General features: G+C 39.5%; 1 protein-coding gene across 5 annotated transcripts in view; it reads right to left on the reverse strand.

Moving 5' to 3' along the window:
* Positions 1-1,024: 1,024 nt before the first annotated feature.
* The window catches only part of RALGAPA1 (Ral GTPase activating protein catalytic subunit alpha 1), a 131,049-nt gene continuing 116,958 nt past the window's right edge, over positions 1,025-15,115 (reverse strand). For 2 of the 5 annotated variants that reach the window (XM_062495983.1, XM_062495980.1), the window contains 2 exons: positions 12,845-12,964; positions 1,025-1,187 (listed from right to left, as the gene is read on the reverse strand). In XM_062495983.1, coding sequence (XP_062351967.1) covers positions 1,025-1,187; positions 12,845-12,964 — 283 coding nt within the window. Of the gene's footprint in view, positions 1,188-2,754; positions 2,870-12,839; positions 12,965-15,115 lie in introns of all 5 variants that reach the window. The other 3 variants (XM_062495984.1, XM_062495982.1, XM_062495979.1) reach the window with 2 other exon arrangements.

The raw sequence follows: 15,115 nt of genomic DNA on the forward strand, positions 1-15,115 counted from the left end.
TTACTAGACTCAAAATGTGAGCATTTAATTTTCTGTAGGAAAATACCTCTGGGTGGGTGGAACTCGTGTACTAATCTGCGCTCAGAAGGTTGAAATTATTAGCATTTCAGGCCAGGCTCCCGGAGCATGTTCCCTTTTCTTCCCTAGTACCCATCATCACAGCAATGAATTTCTATCAGGAAAGTGTTTGTTTGTTTTTTTTTTTTAATGTAAGAAAAAAGAATATACATCTAGATGGAGCAGCCTAATGATAACGGCTAAAAGTCATGAAACTCAATGGCATTTTCTATTGACACCACTTGGAAAAGCAAACATTATAAAAATATTTGGAAGCCAAGCATAAGTAGAATTTCAGCACAGTGATTTTTTTTTCCTGGCATAGATTATCTGCAGAATTATGAAACGATACATTGCTTTATGATGAAAGGGTGCTATGAGCGAATTATTTCATTTGGATTCTGTAATGCTTGAAAGGCCATTGAACTATTTTATTCTCAACATAAATAATCTGTACACATCTTGTGCATTAACATTGTGACATCTGACAAAGACTTTACAAATGCAACTTCAATTTAAAATTGTACATTCATTTTCAAATTGTACATATTTCTTTCTTTGTTACAGAGAAAATTGCAATGGGGGCACAATAAATACAGTGTACTCTAACTGCAGTTTCCAATTCCATGTTGATTCAAGATCAACCAGAGTTAAAACCCAAAGTTAATCATCCATAATCATCCAAGTAGGTAAAAGGTGCCGGGTACAAACTGCATTGCAAAGGAAAAAAAACAGGGAGACTGAAGGTTGATATAAAAAAACCAAATCTAAGATATTAAAGTAAAATTCCAGCGTCACTGTTTAAAATAAACATACAGAAAAGGAGTATGCAGGGCACGGGTACACACACGAGAGACATCGTCCTTGAATGAAAGGTGTGAGCAGTAAAAAAACCCAAAACGCGGTGAGTCGCTGAGGGAAGGGTGGCCAATTGCTCTTCACTAGAAAGCTGCAGGCATCTTGCCACTTAGGACTTGTTGGCTGAGCCAGAGGAACGGCGCAGTTTCATGGACATGCGGCTCTTGCTAGTCCGAGGAGACATTGGAGAGGCTAAGTCTGTTCCATCCACCTGTGCTGTTGCTGCTGCTGGAGTTTCTCCCGGCTGAGTCTCTGGGCAGAAGCCTACAGAGGACAGCAAGAACCAGACGGGTCAGTGCCGCCTTCCTCACTCGCAGCACGGGATCTCTTAGCAAGGGGCAGACAGGAATTTCAGTGCTGTTGTCACTGCCACAGCATTGCCTAGCCCTTTACCAGCTGTGGGTGATGGTGTTGCTCATGGAATTAGCAACTGCCACAAATCCACCCCTACAGAAAAGATGATTCCAGAAACCACTGAGCTATGGGACTGCAGAACCCTCTTGCTCTGAACAATTGAGGCAGCACTGAAGTGGGCAGTGTCCTCCTGCTAACCAGGAAAGCAAACATCTCCAGTTCCCTTGGAACGGGGATGGGGAATCGTTACTCAAACCATAACCCAGAAGAATCCAGTCTTTAATGAGAATATGAAGGTTAACAGCTCATTGCACATGAAGGGAGCTCTAGGAATGCTGCTGATAGAGATGGAGTGAATTGGGGGCCAACTGAGAGAGCAAAACATCTTCTCCCATACCAACTTTAGTTGGTGCTTCAAAAGGCAAATTCCTACAGGGCCCACAAGGCAGAAGCTTGAACAGATTGTACTAACTGGATGCACTATATGTTAATGTTTCTTTGTAAAAGGAACAAGATGAATTTGAGATGTTACGTAATTCATTAGCCCAGTGCCCAGAGCTACACTGCAGTGACCCCAGAGGCCTCACTGCAAGGGACGAGGCTCTTTCCTACAAACAGCCTGTCTCCAACTCTTCCATAGAAGTACAAAAGGAAAAGGAGCAAATACGAAATCAAAATTACATTCTTCTTCCCATGCTACAGAAAATTAGCACTATGAACTCCCGTCCATAAAACTAAACTGCATTTTCATTAGCCATTTACAAAGACTGACAGTGTGATTGAACTCAACTACCTCAGTTGCCTCTGAAGGCTTCTAACCCATATAATTTAGAGACAGAGCCTGGTCCTGCAGGTGTCAATGGAGAAACCCCTGCGGACTGCAGTAAGCCAGAAATCACTTGCTATTTCTTCCACATCATGCTATTACTGGTAATTCTTTAAAATAATAATGCAATAATCAGAACTGAAGATCTCTCTGCCTCAGTATACATTTCACATATAAAGGGTGCAAAAACCATTCAAAACTGGTCATAATTTATTTTGAAAGATTCCTCTAAAATCAAATGAGGTCATAACGCAAAAAGTCTAGGAGTAAATTTAAAAGATTGTCATAAACCTGTGGTATTTAGCAACCTGGCTGTTCTCGCCTGGTCCCTCACCTGCCTGCTCCAGAGCAACAGCACGGTACTTTCTATCTTCAAACTGACATGACCCATCAGAGTGACAGGGGAGAGAAAGGGCTGTTATTTGTTCCCCAGCTGGTGACAGTAATTTTGTTCATGAACTAGGTACTTCACTGCCAAACAATCTGGAAAAGCATGATAATGCCTGACTCACCGTGCCTTATAGAAAAAGGCAGGCAGGGAAACATGCATTCGCATTTTCTGAAATTCTATCTTGTTCTGATTTTACAAGAAATTAAAGCATTTCAAATGGTGTAAATTAGAGAATAGAAAATAACCGTTGTTGTTTTGCACAGCATACCATTCACAGCTAGCGTGAAAGACCTTCCGTTTCAAGCCTTTGCCCTTTACCTTGATGTGGCCAATGCTTTCTAGTGGAGGTTTTGGAAGGAGAAGAAATATCACAGCATTTCTTTCTTTGTTGATAATGAAGAAGTGATGAGGAAGGAGGAGTGGAAAGAAGTGAGGAAGGGGGAGGAGAAAAGATAAAAGATAACAGGTGTGAGACATGAGACACGAACTGCAGAGATTGAAGGGTATTAACAGATGAGCACAGAAAACAGAATTTCGAATTTCATTATGCAATTGCTGCTCATGCTACAGGTTAAAGAGAGTGATGGGTTAGTTATGTGCAATGAAGCAACAGCTCTGAAATACGGCATCATACTTACCAACTAAGCATTACAAGAAAAAAAAAAAAGGAAGGGAGAGAGAAAGAAAAGAATTCTATGACATTATCCAGATCCAACAACCTTATTAATAGCAACTGAGATACATCCTAAACACTGTCTGAAATGCTTGCTTAACATTGGTGAAAACAGCTAAATACTCACACACATACACACAACTGAGAAGGAAAAACAAATGGCAATTTGATATATGGCTTCTGCTCTCCAGCTGTTTCACAGTACTGAATATGTTAAAATTACAGCCAATCTTAACATGAGACTCCTGAAATCATGCAAAGAAGCAAAAGCAGCTAGTTTTAAGCTAGTTAGACTGCATTGAAGGGTTAAACCCTAGTGTGAAATTTTATCATGGGTTGTTAGCTAAAGAAAACCTCAGTCTGCCCCATTATTTCAATTAAAGTATTATTCCAGTCGTAGCTTAAAATTTTATTTCTAATTCTGTGGACAAAAGCACAAATTCACATTTAACCACATTTTTTAAAATGAAACTTAGAGCAATTGAAGAACAGAAGCCATTTAAAGTGATTTTCACATCTGAACATACTACACCAGAAGAGTGAAGAATAACAGCACTTAAAATATATTTAAAGTCTGACAGAAATTAACAGATTAATTAGTAACTAAATTTCTTTGGATTTTAGATAAGCATATATATACATACATACACTCATACACACATGTAGATATTAAACATGGTATATAAAAATTTTGCAGGCTTTGCTTCCCCTTCAGAGCTTTAATATTTTCAGTATAAAATGCTATTCTCTTTTATCTCTCTCCACAATTGTCCTGGTTCTAGTCAGGATGGAGTAATTTTTGCAGTAGCCAGGAGGGGGTATAGCTAGGACCTGGAAGTTACTCTATACCATTTTGTGTCATTTTTTGGGGAAGGGCTCACTTTTGGGTCATTGTAGTGTGTGGAGGGAGTGGTTGGGTATTAATCTGGGGTGGTTCACCTACATCAAATTGTTTGCTTCTTTCTTGTACCCTCTGTCATTAGCACTGCTGTTGGTACTGTATGTTTTCTTATCTCATTGCTGTTTCCAGTAAAAATCGTTCTTCTCTCTTCAGCTTTACCTTTTATGCCTCTAATTCTCCTCTCCAGCCTGCTGAGGAGAAAGGGAGTGATGGAGTAGCACATGGTTTCAGTGGGAACATAGAATTGGAGAACATCACTCATAAAACACAACAGCCCTCTTTTGTGCCCAATGTGAGGCATGAAGGGTTGAGATAACAACAGATCTGCCCTGTGTGGGTTGAAAACAAATTTGATCTAATCTGATTTGATTTGGTGTATTAGGTCTGGACCTACTGGTCACAGCGTTGCTTGATCTGCTCATGTGGGTGTGGTACCTAACCCTGTAAATGTTTTTGTATATCCACTATGTGCTCATAATGGTGCTCTTTTTCAGAGCAAGGAGAGGGATCAGGATTGCTTTGTTGCTGTAGGTAAGATAAAGGCAGTGAAAGTAATTTGGGATATGTATTCAGTGTTTCTCTCCTATCTCAGGCATTAGTCCTTGGAGTCCATTAATAATCACACTCGGTCTGTGGAGGGAAATGGGGAAGATAATTTTTCCCAGCTTTTCACCCCCTTTTCCTCCTTTGGACCTGTTAAAACAGCTTGAGAATTTTGAATTCCTGCTGGATGCTAAGGAAAGCATACTCTTGTTACTAAGTCTGCCATGTCTCCTCAGTGCAGTCTACACCATATTTAGAGTCAAGACAGAGATTTCTAGGGAGGTTGTTCAGAGATGTGCCCTGAGGGTGGATGGCCATGAGTAGCATAGAGTGTGGGAGAGAACAAGCCAGTTTTGGGGGAAATTCTCTGCTCCAGTGGTTTAGCAGTTCACCTGTGCAACCCTGATAAAGTGACAGAGTATTTGCAAGGAGAATGCTGTGGCAGCTCCAGAGAGGAGCAATACAGAAGATGTGTGTGCATCTACATGATGTACTTTTACAGCCAGCTTCTCTATCCAGGCAGTGATGTCTTGCCACAGTTCAGTGGCCCAGACGGTTTCCTTCTGCACAGCCAATCACTCTTTTTACACCATTGTAGCCACTCTCACAGAGCATTTGCCACCATGCATGAGAGTGTAGAGTGCTGGCCATTCCTCTCATTCAGTGACACCTGAGGCCAGCTGGATGGCCTTCAGGCTCTGCACCCTGACTTGATCCAACTTGCACCTCAATAGCTTCTGCAACTCGCCATGTAGGACTCCATACATCACCCTTCCATTTTTGATGTATGCCTACAAAATGCTAGGAACCATCAGTGAAGAGAGTGTATCCTTTCTTTTTCATTTTCTGGTTGCTGATGGTATGGGGGGTTGGAGTTGTGTATTGAAGAACATTGCAACAATGGACAGGTGGATCGTGCTGCCAAGATTAAAGTATCTCAGGTGGATCTGGACTGGAACGTAAGGGTGAATTATATGTGACTCAGTGGGCCCATAACACTGGTCATCAGGGAAGAAATACAACATCCAGATGGGCTTGTGATTGAGCAGTGCACATTAAATCCTAGGTTATCCATAGCCATGAAACATGCACTGCAATCAGTCATGTTCAATGGGTACAGCCTCTTTGGTGTGGGGATGAGGGTTGAAATACAAATGTGAGGAGGTCTGGCAGACTGATTACATCACACTCCCACAGATCTGCCTAGGCAAGCACAATGGTGGGGACAACCACTGGATATCTGGAGACACACCCTGTGCCTCACATCACTGCCCAGAACACCATCCTTGAAAAGCAGTTCATGTGGTGGCATAGCACCCCCAAAAGAACAAAACTGGACAATGGGACTCATATAAAAAATATCCTCATAGGCACCTGGGCCAGCATGATACTGAGTGGGTGCATCATACTCTGTATCCTGCACCAGTCTGGAAAAATGGAGTGGTACAGTGGACTGTTAAAAAACCACATTGAAAGCAACAGGTGGTGAGACCTTCAACACTGGGATCTGCATTTTGGGCAGGCCCCCTGGTTAGTTAACACTAGAGGATCTACCTTGCTTGCCCTGCCCAATCAAAACCTCAATGTACTGTAGAAGGATATAAAGTCCCTGTGGAACATATGAGAAATGTGTTAGGGAAGACAGTTTGGATTAATCCCACCTCAAGCAAAGGCAAGCCCATGCATGGAATTGTTTTTGCTCAAGGACCTGGGTGCACCTGGGACAGGGAAACACAATGTGTATCTCCAGGGAATTTGATTCTTGGGTTAGAACAGTCTGTAATGTTGAATTGTATAAAAGTGGTTGGTGAATGACACTGCCACTGTATGCCAGAACTACTGTGGACAATGAGTATGAATGGCTCCAATTGTGAGCTCCTGGTGCAGCTTGTGACCACCTGGCAGCACACCAGCCCTCCTGCCCTGGATGATATCTAGGATGAACTGAACCCAAAGTCATTGAAGGAAGTCAACAGACACCTTGGAGGGATGGTCAGTGACTATGGAAATGATGCTCACATATATATGAAGATGTGTGTATATAGTTGGAAGTTGTAGGATCTGGTCATGATGGAGATGGTATAGAATAAGGGGCAGAAAACATCCTGGTTCTGGCCAGGACAGGGTTGACTTCTGCAGTAGCCAGAAGGCACCATGGCCAGGACACATAGGTTATTCTATGCAACTTTGTGTCATTTTCCAGGGATGGGGGAAGGGCTCCCTTCCAAATCAGCATGGCAAGGCAGGAAAAACCCTTGGATATTGCTAGGCATAGGGTGTGTCTGTGTCCACGTGAATTGTTCGCCTCTTTCTTGTACCTTCTGTCATTAGTATTAATGTTGTTGTTGCTGCTGTTCCTTTTCTTATCTTATTGCTGTTTCCAGTAAATAGTTATTATCTCAACCCGTGCCTTTATTGTCTCCAATTCTCCTCTCCAGCCTGCCGAGGGGAGGGGGAATGATCAAGCAGCACATGGTTTGGAGTGGTTTCAGTCTGAACACTGAATTGGAAAATACCATTCTTAAACCACAACAAAATATTTAGTTATCCAAAATATAATAATAGGGTTATATATGAAGGCTTTATGGACAAATGATTTGAAGCCAGAAGGTTCTATAAAACACAAACAAAATAAATGTCTTTGGATTTTTAAGAGGCAGAAAGCATCTGGAGCGATCCATATTTTTCTGCTCTTAGATTTGACAAGTAACAAATACTGTAGCCTGATCAGCTATGCTTTTTTAGGGTCATAATGCAAAGCCATTTCAATTGTTTCTGAAGAAGGAGGTGGGTCAACAAAGTTGAAACGCAACATTTTCACACTCCATTTGAAAAACTTAGAATCTCCTAATGATAGTATGTTGGTTATTTGACTCAGAAATTAACTATTTAAATCTAAAATGGAATCCTAACTACACACAGACTAAATTAGAAGTGAGGTGAGATGGAGGAATCTGGAGCTATCATAACATATGCACTGTCATGACTAATCTTGTGCATCAGTTCTGACTTTCAAAGGTGAAAAATTCACCAAGGAGAAGCCTGAAAGGGTTCTGCATGGTAAGACTACTCTCAGTTCTGGTTTTATCATACTTTGTTGTCTGGGTCAACACTGTCCTGAGTGCTGTGTCTGTGAATGACCACAGGGGAAAATATAATTTGTGCATGTCAGTGAATTTTGATGGTCTTCTGAGATACTTCAGCATGTCCCACCTCGCCTTCAAGGAAGAGGGCAATCGTTTTTGTACTTGTGCTTTTCACCACTCTTACAAATTTCTGTCCAAATCTGGCCAAGTTGTCTAACATGCTCAGCAACCTTGCTAGAATCAAGTCAAGTCTCTCACTAATTTTGTGCAATGAGGAAGGGAAGCAAGAAGCAGATGTAGAAAGACTGCAAAAGCGTCTGCAAAGCAAGGCAAAAAGGTGAGGAAGAGGTGGTCTAAAGACCTGGGAGACCAGAACTGGGTAGAAGAGAAAGAACTAAGAGGCATGAGAAAGAACACAGCAAAAAAGACTAAGTTTATGGCAAAACAGCAGCCAAGTTGATGTCCAGTGAAGAATGCTCTTCAGAACCTAGCTGGAACCATGTGTGTGTGTTAGGTAAGCCTATTTCCCTCTGCCAAATAACAGTGAAACCCACTGGCAAAATTCCCAGTCTTTCCACTAGTGGAGACTGAGGCAGAGCTAAGAGAGCCTACCATTCCTGCAAACTAGTGTCCTATCTCAGTCCGCAGGAGGTGGTGGCTCTAGAGGTTGCAGTTTGCAACCTACCCTGATGCTGTTAATCAGTGTTACAGAAATTCTATTTTGCCCTATACTTTAAAACAAAAATGGAAGTAATTACACAAGGCAAATGTTATAAGAAAATAAAGTAAAAAAAATTAAATTAAAAACTAGGGAATGTCAGAATTAAAATTTAATTTTATCCCCTTGTGTGTATGCATGGGATGCTTTTTAATTTAACAAACATACTATTTTTTTCAGTAGACCCATTTCATTAAATGTAGAAAGCTGATCTGTTTGGGTTTCTAGTAGTCCACACTGAATTTACCATCTCAAAGTGCTGAGTGTAACTTCACCCAAGTGGTTGACGTTAGGACAATAATATTTCAGCTTCAGCCATTCCAATATGAATTCTTCGGAAAATGTCACTACGTTTTGAGGTTTTGCTCTGATTTGGAATAAAATAAGAGTCCTAAGTTTGGACTGGAGAAAGGATAATGAGAAGTTCTTCCAGCTCTGCCAGACACAGAGCCCTCACTTCTGTATTTCAGCTTCACTTCGATCACAAACCACCACCACCAAGTGTGACTCAGATCCTTCTACAGTGACAAAAGCACCATCATTCTCATCTGTGAAGGGGTGGTACACAGCCAAAAAAGATTATTAGTTACGGCGTTTCACACCAAGGAAGTAGCAGAAGAAAATACAAGCTGTTGCTCGATTTTTGATTGTGCAAGGCTGATGCATCATTGCCTCTACATTCTCCTGCTTCCCTGATTGTACAGTGGCAACCCTACTTACTTTGGGAGTGGGACAACAGAACTGTTCTGAATTCAGGCTTGAAAATACAGGAATGATTATTGGGACCAAAAAACCTGATGCTTTTGTCACAAGGAATATACTATGATGAACGTAGAGAGACCTCTCCTTTAGAAATTTACTGTAATAAGGTACTAGTCTTAGTAAGAAAGGGAACAAAAGAAGACAGAAAAAAACGAACCCAAGACATGAGTACATTTTAAAGATCAGAATCTTAGCATCATGAGGTCAATATACCCTTCAATATAATTGAGCTTATCATTGACAGTTCCCTCAACCTATTCTGTTGTCACAGAGATCTGGTTCACTCAATATCTGCATAGGACGAGTTACTCTATTTAGCAGAGTATTTGCAGTTACTCAATGTAACAGAAACAGCGCAAGGTAAAAAACACAGAGGCAACTGAATTGCATTCTGTGATTAAGTACAAGTAAATCTCAATTTCTTTAAATGTACACATTCACTACACTAGTCAGGTTCCTACACATGGGAAGGTGGACTTGTCAGATATTTTGACAGAGCAAACTAAGCCTCTAGATAAAACAGCAGCTGCCACAATCACATTGTACTGAAAAGCAGCCACAATAAAAAAGGAAACAGCTTTTGCTGATGTCTGAGCCTTTGATAAAATAAGTCCATCTGAGAAAACACAGTTTGCTACTGAATGGCATGTTCTTTATTTGCTCTGATTTTCATAGCTCAAATGAAAAAAATATGGCCAACTCAATCACAACAACAACAAAATGGTAACACCTGGTGATGAGCTGTAGCAGTCTCGTAGTTTCTAAGTTCTTTCTTAGATGAAAAAATGTCTAGAGGATTTTATAAAATTAAACATATTCAGAAGTTGTAATCATGAAGATCATGATCCAATAAAAGAATTAAGTCTATAATAGCTAAAATGTGGATTTTTTTTTCTTAGTGTCTTCAGGGCAATAATTTTTTATTAAAAGAAGCCCCATACGTAAATGAAATATTTTGTATTTAAAAAATGTGTATTCTTAGAAGCTGGTTAGAAATTTTCAAGTGACATGGACATATCTGGCTGGGAGCTTGCAAGGTTTTGTCTGAGTCATCCTGAGGGTGATGAATGCGTGTGGATTCCCAGGTAGGACTCCAGTACCACTCCCGTGTGTAATCCTGGCACAGTTCAGTACTCTGTACCTCTTTTAAGAAATTCACCTCTTGCAGAGGCCCTGGAAATTTAGGGGTATCTATTTTTTCAATAGCACTGCTGGTGAACTCTTCCTTGGAATGACAGTCCATCAGAGACTTGGGTCATCTGCAGCAACATAGCTCACAGGTTCTGCTAGAACTGGAAACCAGTGGTTTCCAGGCTAACCCCAAGTCCTGAGGTAACCTTTCTGGCAGGTGACTGCAATGTTATTTTATACCTGCCTCAGGCTTTAGAATTTGTACCCTCTGGAGCCAGCTTGGAGGCAGACGGTTCGGTGCTACTCCAGGCACTCTGTCCTGGATCTGAGTACCAGAGTTCCACGACCTCTGGATGGAACAGGGATCAAGCTGCAAGCAGGACTGCCAGAGCATCCCCAGCTTCCCTTGGCTGCAACGCAAGCTCAGAGTCAGACAGGTGTGGGGCCAGGTTGACTGACTCTGATTCTGGGTCACACTGTGCTGCATGTCTGTCCTAGGAAGCTGCTGGCTGCTCCTGACACTGATGTCTTGGTCACTTCCACTGCACAACGCAAGATCCAGAAGAATGTGGCTCCCAGGACAGGTCATCGTATTTCGTGGCATGCAGACACATGCATGTGTGCAGATGTGAAACACATCACAAGCACCTATTAATGAGATTCCTACAGAAAATTACTAACTTTGATAGAAAGGTTAAGTTAAAATCAAGTTTCTAAAACATCATAACCTCATTTCAGATCATGCTAGAGAATACCAATTCTGAAAGAATACAGGATTGCCACTGTAGTCAAGTATACACTCTACAGTGGCAGTATACTGATGCACCAAACTAGCACAGAAAAGCAGCCTTGCTTCACCCTGAAAGAATGAATTAGAGGAAAAGGGCAGAATGACTTGGCTTGGAATGAGACTTCTGTAAAGGAATAGGCAGAACTTCAACAAGTGCACTAGAATACATACTAGTGTTTGGTGCTGAATATTCACTAAGAATACTGAGAGGAAATGTGGCAAGGGCTGTTATCCCTGGTTACTGTTTTTCATGTTTGTTTGTTTTTAGTGTTTCTAGTTACAGATTTTTCCTGTTCAAATGTTTTCATACTTTCAATTACATTGCTAATTTTTATATTGCTTATATTAAATAACTTACTTTAAATTTTGTTTACCTTTGGTCTCAACTATTTCCACTAGCATAATTACACCACTTATTATACTTTGACACTGCATGTCATTTCTAGTTATTGTTTGTATTTTAAAGTAAAGGAGCCTCAACATTTTAACATCTCTCAGTCATTCTTTCTGTAGTCCTACCATAATTCTTGTATAATTCAGAATTTATTTCTGTATATATTTTGGAATTGAGAAGCAAATTTTCAGATAACAACTTGCCAAACTATTTAAATTTAATTCATTTAGATTTACAGGTTTTCCATGCAAGCACTTTGATTATCATTAAATAAGGTTTTTCTGAACAGGGGATTTAGAGTGTTACACATTCTTCTTCTCCATCTCTCCTAGGTTATCACTGTAGAATGTCTTACAACATCAATGAAAGACAGTACAGGGTACAAAACACACCACTGCCATCCAGTACTACTTGTTCATGCTGAGAAACAAAGGTCAACACAATAAAGTGTTACTCATTCAACAGCTGTCTCTATCATTAGTTACCTTAATCCCAGAACCAGTGTTAGTGCTTCATGCAGACCTGAGGTTAGTAAAAGACTAAAACTTTTAGAGAATATAGTGGTCACTTCTCAATCAGTGTGAAATTCTTTTTAGTGTGAACAAGGGCAACAAGGAAAGTTTGCATACAGTTTGGTTACAAGCTTAGTGGTCTAGTAAAAGTAAGAGGAACAAAGGGTTTTTTGGACACTTTGTCTTACCTTCAGATAAACAGAACTGATATTTAATGATCTAAAAAGAGGGGAAATAATGAAATAATCATAAGGAGTTCAAGAAATGTCAGAACAGGAAGGCCTTGAGTTACTAATTTTCTTTTACCGATTTTCTTATTAGTAACAAAAAAATGCAGTATCCTCTTATAAAACAGGAATTTTACTGGAAAGTAAAAATAACCTTAAAACCAACTTTGTGACTAATAGCCTGGGAACAAAATTAAGACTGTGAAACTCATATTTTCAGTTTAAAACTTTACATTCTAAACATGTAGTGAGCCTTGAAACTTATGAGGAAAGTGCACTTAAAAATGTTTCTACCTGAACTAGCCTAGATGACAGTACCAATGTTTCCAAGCAGATTTACACAGGGAAACGTGATAAAATTTGCTGCAAAAATACAGGGTCTGGTTGCTGTATTAAAGCATCTTGCCACATCTTAATGCCAGGCATTAGCACATGATGCCAGAAAACAGAATAAAGATTTAAGTTTGCCCAACTTTGCCCATGTTCTCAAGCATGTATGTTCTTTCCAATTACTGGCAACTCTTCATGATGTCTACAGGTCTGAATTTTTAGTCTTTATAAGTAAGGATACTGCATTTCAGATAAGATTTTATAAGAATTGTTTGTTACTTCTTACCTGTCTCTGAGGGCAAATGGTGATAAGGTGCTGGGCAGAAAACCTGAGCAGCAAAATCTTCAAATGTTGTAGGCTCTAGATGATGTTGAACAATTGTTTGCAGGTATCGTGCTCTCTCCTCATAACTGAGTTAGCCAAGAATTAAGGATGAATTTATATCATGTACTCTAACTGCTAAATATCAGTGCCTAGTAATTCAGAATTCTTGTTTTTGTTAAATACATATAATGTATTTCAGTGACTGTAGGCACTTATTTTTAATTCTTTACATGACTATGATATTGTCTGATGCACTGACATAATATTAAGTGTAGGATAAACATGATTAATGTACACCTTATGGTTCAACAGCATTCTTTTCATGTCAGATGCAGAACTTCCCGAAATTGTTTACAAACAGCAGTAACTTAAGTACTGTCTTAAGTAACTAATTTGCCTGTATTCTAGTCACAAATAAATATGAAAACATGTCAATTTTTAGAAGTGTGGCATGAAACATACCTTAGCATTAAGAAAACAAATGACTTTGCACTTTTCCGTAATAAACTGCTTTCATAATCCCTAAAAATACACACATTTAGGACAAATACAGTGAAATTTCAGTATTGGGAGAAACACCTTTTCAATGATGTCATTAAAACAAGCAAGAATATCTGTAAAGAATCCACAGGACCCTTAAACACTGGTTCACAGGGTGCTGGCAGGGCATTGACAGTAAAATACTGCATTTCTTCTTTTTCTCTGTGTTCTCCCCCTCTAAGATTACTGACAAGAGACTGGTATCTGGAAGTGTTGTTGTTTTTGAAGAACCCTCTCTAGGCTTCTTGTTCCAGCAGGCCTGATTGTGCTGTTAGCACAGAGAGAGCGAGAAAAAGAGAGAATATTTCTGCTGTTCATGAAAGCAACTATGGAAATGGCTGTCAAAATGTAGAGCAGCAGGCAGCAACATACAATTATCAAGAAAAACTACCATGCTGACTTCATGTTGTATAGTTGCTGAACTGAGAAATCACTTAACCTTTTCTCACACAACTTTTCGAGTCCTCCAGCTGGACTCAGTATGTTGGATCAAGGAAACCATCTCCAGTTATCTTTTATAAACAGAATGATCAGGAACTTTCCCTGACGTTTACACTTGTGCCCACTTTTTTCTTTTTCATATTTTATTTGCAGATAGTGAGATAATTTTCTCCTTACATAGTTCTGTTTTCTGGAAAAAAAAAATACCCCAAACAAATCAGCATGCTGTGGAGGAATGCACTCAAAACAAGTTTATTTAAAATTCTGGGGTCTGATTTCAGATCTGCTGCTCTTTTTGGGGGAATTAGGGACAGTAAGGAAACAATCTTTCTGACCCAATTTCACCACCTGTGAAATGGAGATAATACTCACATTGCACATATTTTTTAGCAATCCAGACATAAAAACTGTATTACACATGATAAGCATTTCTAATTACAAGTGATAACATTTAAAATAAACTATGTTACTATTTTCAGTTATGATAATAAAAATCCCAACATCCAATAAAGTTGGAAAATATAATCTTCATATTGTCTTACAAAACTACACTTCTACAATTACAGAACTTTTCCTACTCAGTTTTTTGGCCATTTTTTATGTACAATATTTACTGTAGATTTTACAGTCTATCTAAATATGAAAAAATATAGAGAATATATTACCTAGAAACAAGTTTCGGTGAATAAAATAATTTCTATCATATTTCCTTAGACCATAACTTGATTACATAGTGAAACTGGAAAACAGTTTTCCCTCCAAAATCTGTGCTCTGAATTCTTTCTGAATCCAGAGCCAGCTGAACCACAGCAGAAGCCTCAGTTTGGAGAAGCTATAATAGAAGCACTGGGACAAGAGAAAATATAAAAATCTCCCATTGTAACGATTCTTAGGTTGGGGGATAAACACAGTATTGAGCCTGAACAGAGGACAGTAATATAGCACAGTTTTTAAGAGGCTATGTATAAGTGGTGGAGGATGAAACTGATGGTTGAAGTCTAAATAATACTATGTATCTCACAACTTGTTGAAAAGCACTTTTTTTTTTCATTGGGGGAGATTCACAGCTGCTGAATTTTCTGCAGTTAATAGAGTCCTTTGATTCACAGCAGTGCCCCTTGCACAAAAAATACTGGCCTTTGTGTATTACCAGAAACTAATTTTCTATTTGGCTGAAAAGGGAAAAATGGGGTTATTGCTTCTGCCTCCTACAGAGCTTTTCATTATGCCTGATGCACTCAACTTCTAAGCTCTTC

This window comes from Cinclus cinclus, chromosome 6 (genome assembly GCF_963662255.1).
Source record: "Cinclus cinclus chromosome 6, bCinCin1.1, whole genome shotgun sequence".
Lineage (NCBI taxonomy): Eukaryota > Metazoa > Chordata > Aves > Passeriformes > Cinclidae > Cinclus > Cinclus cinclus.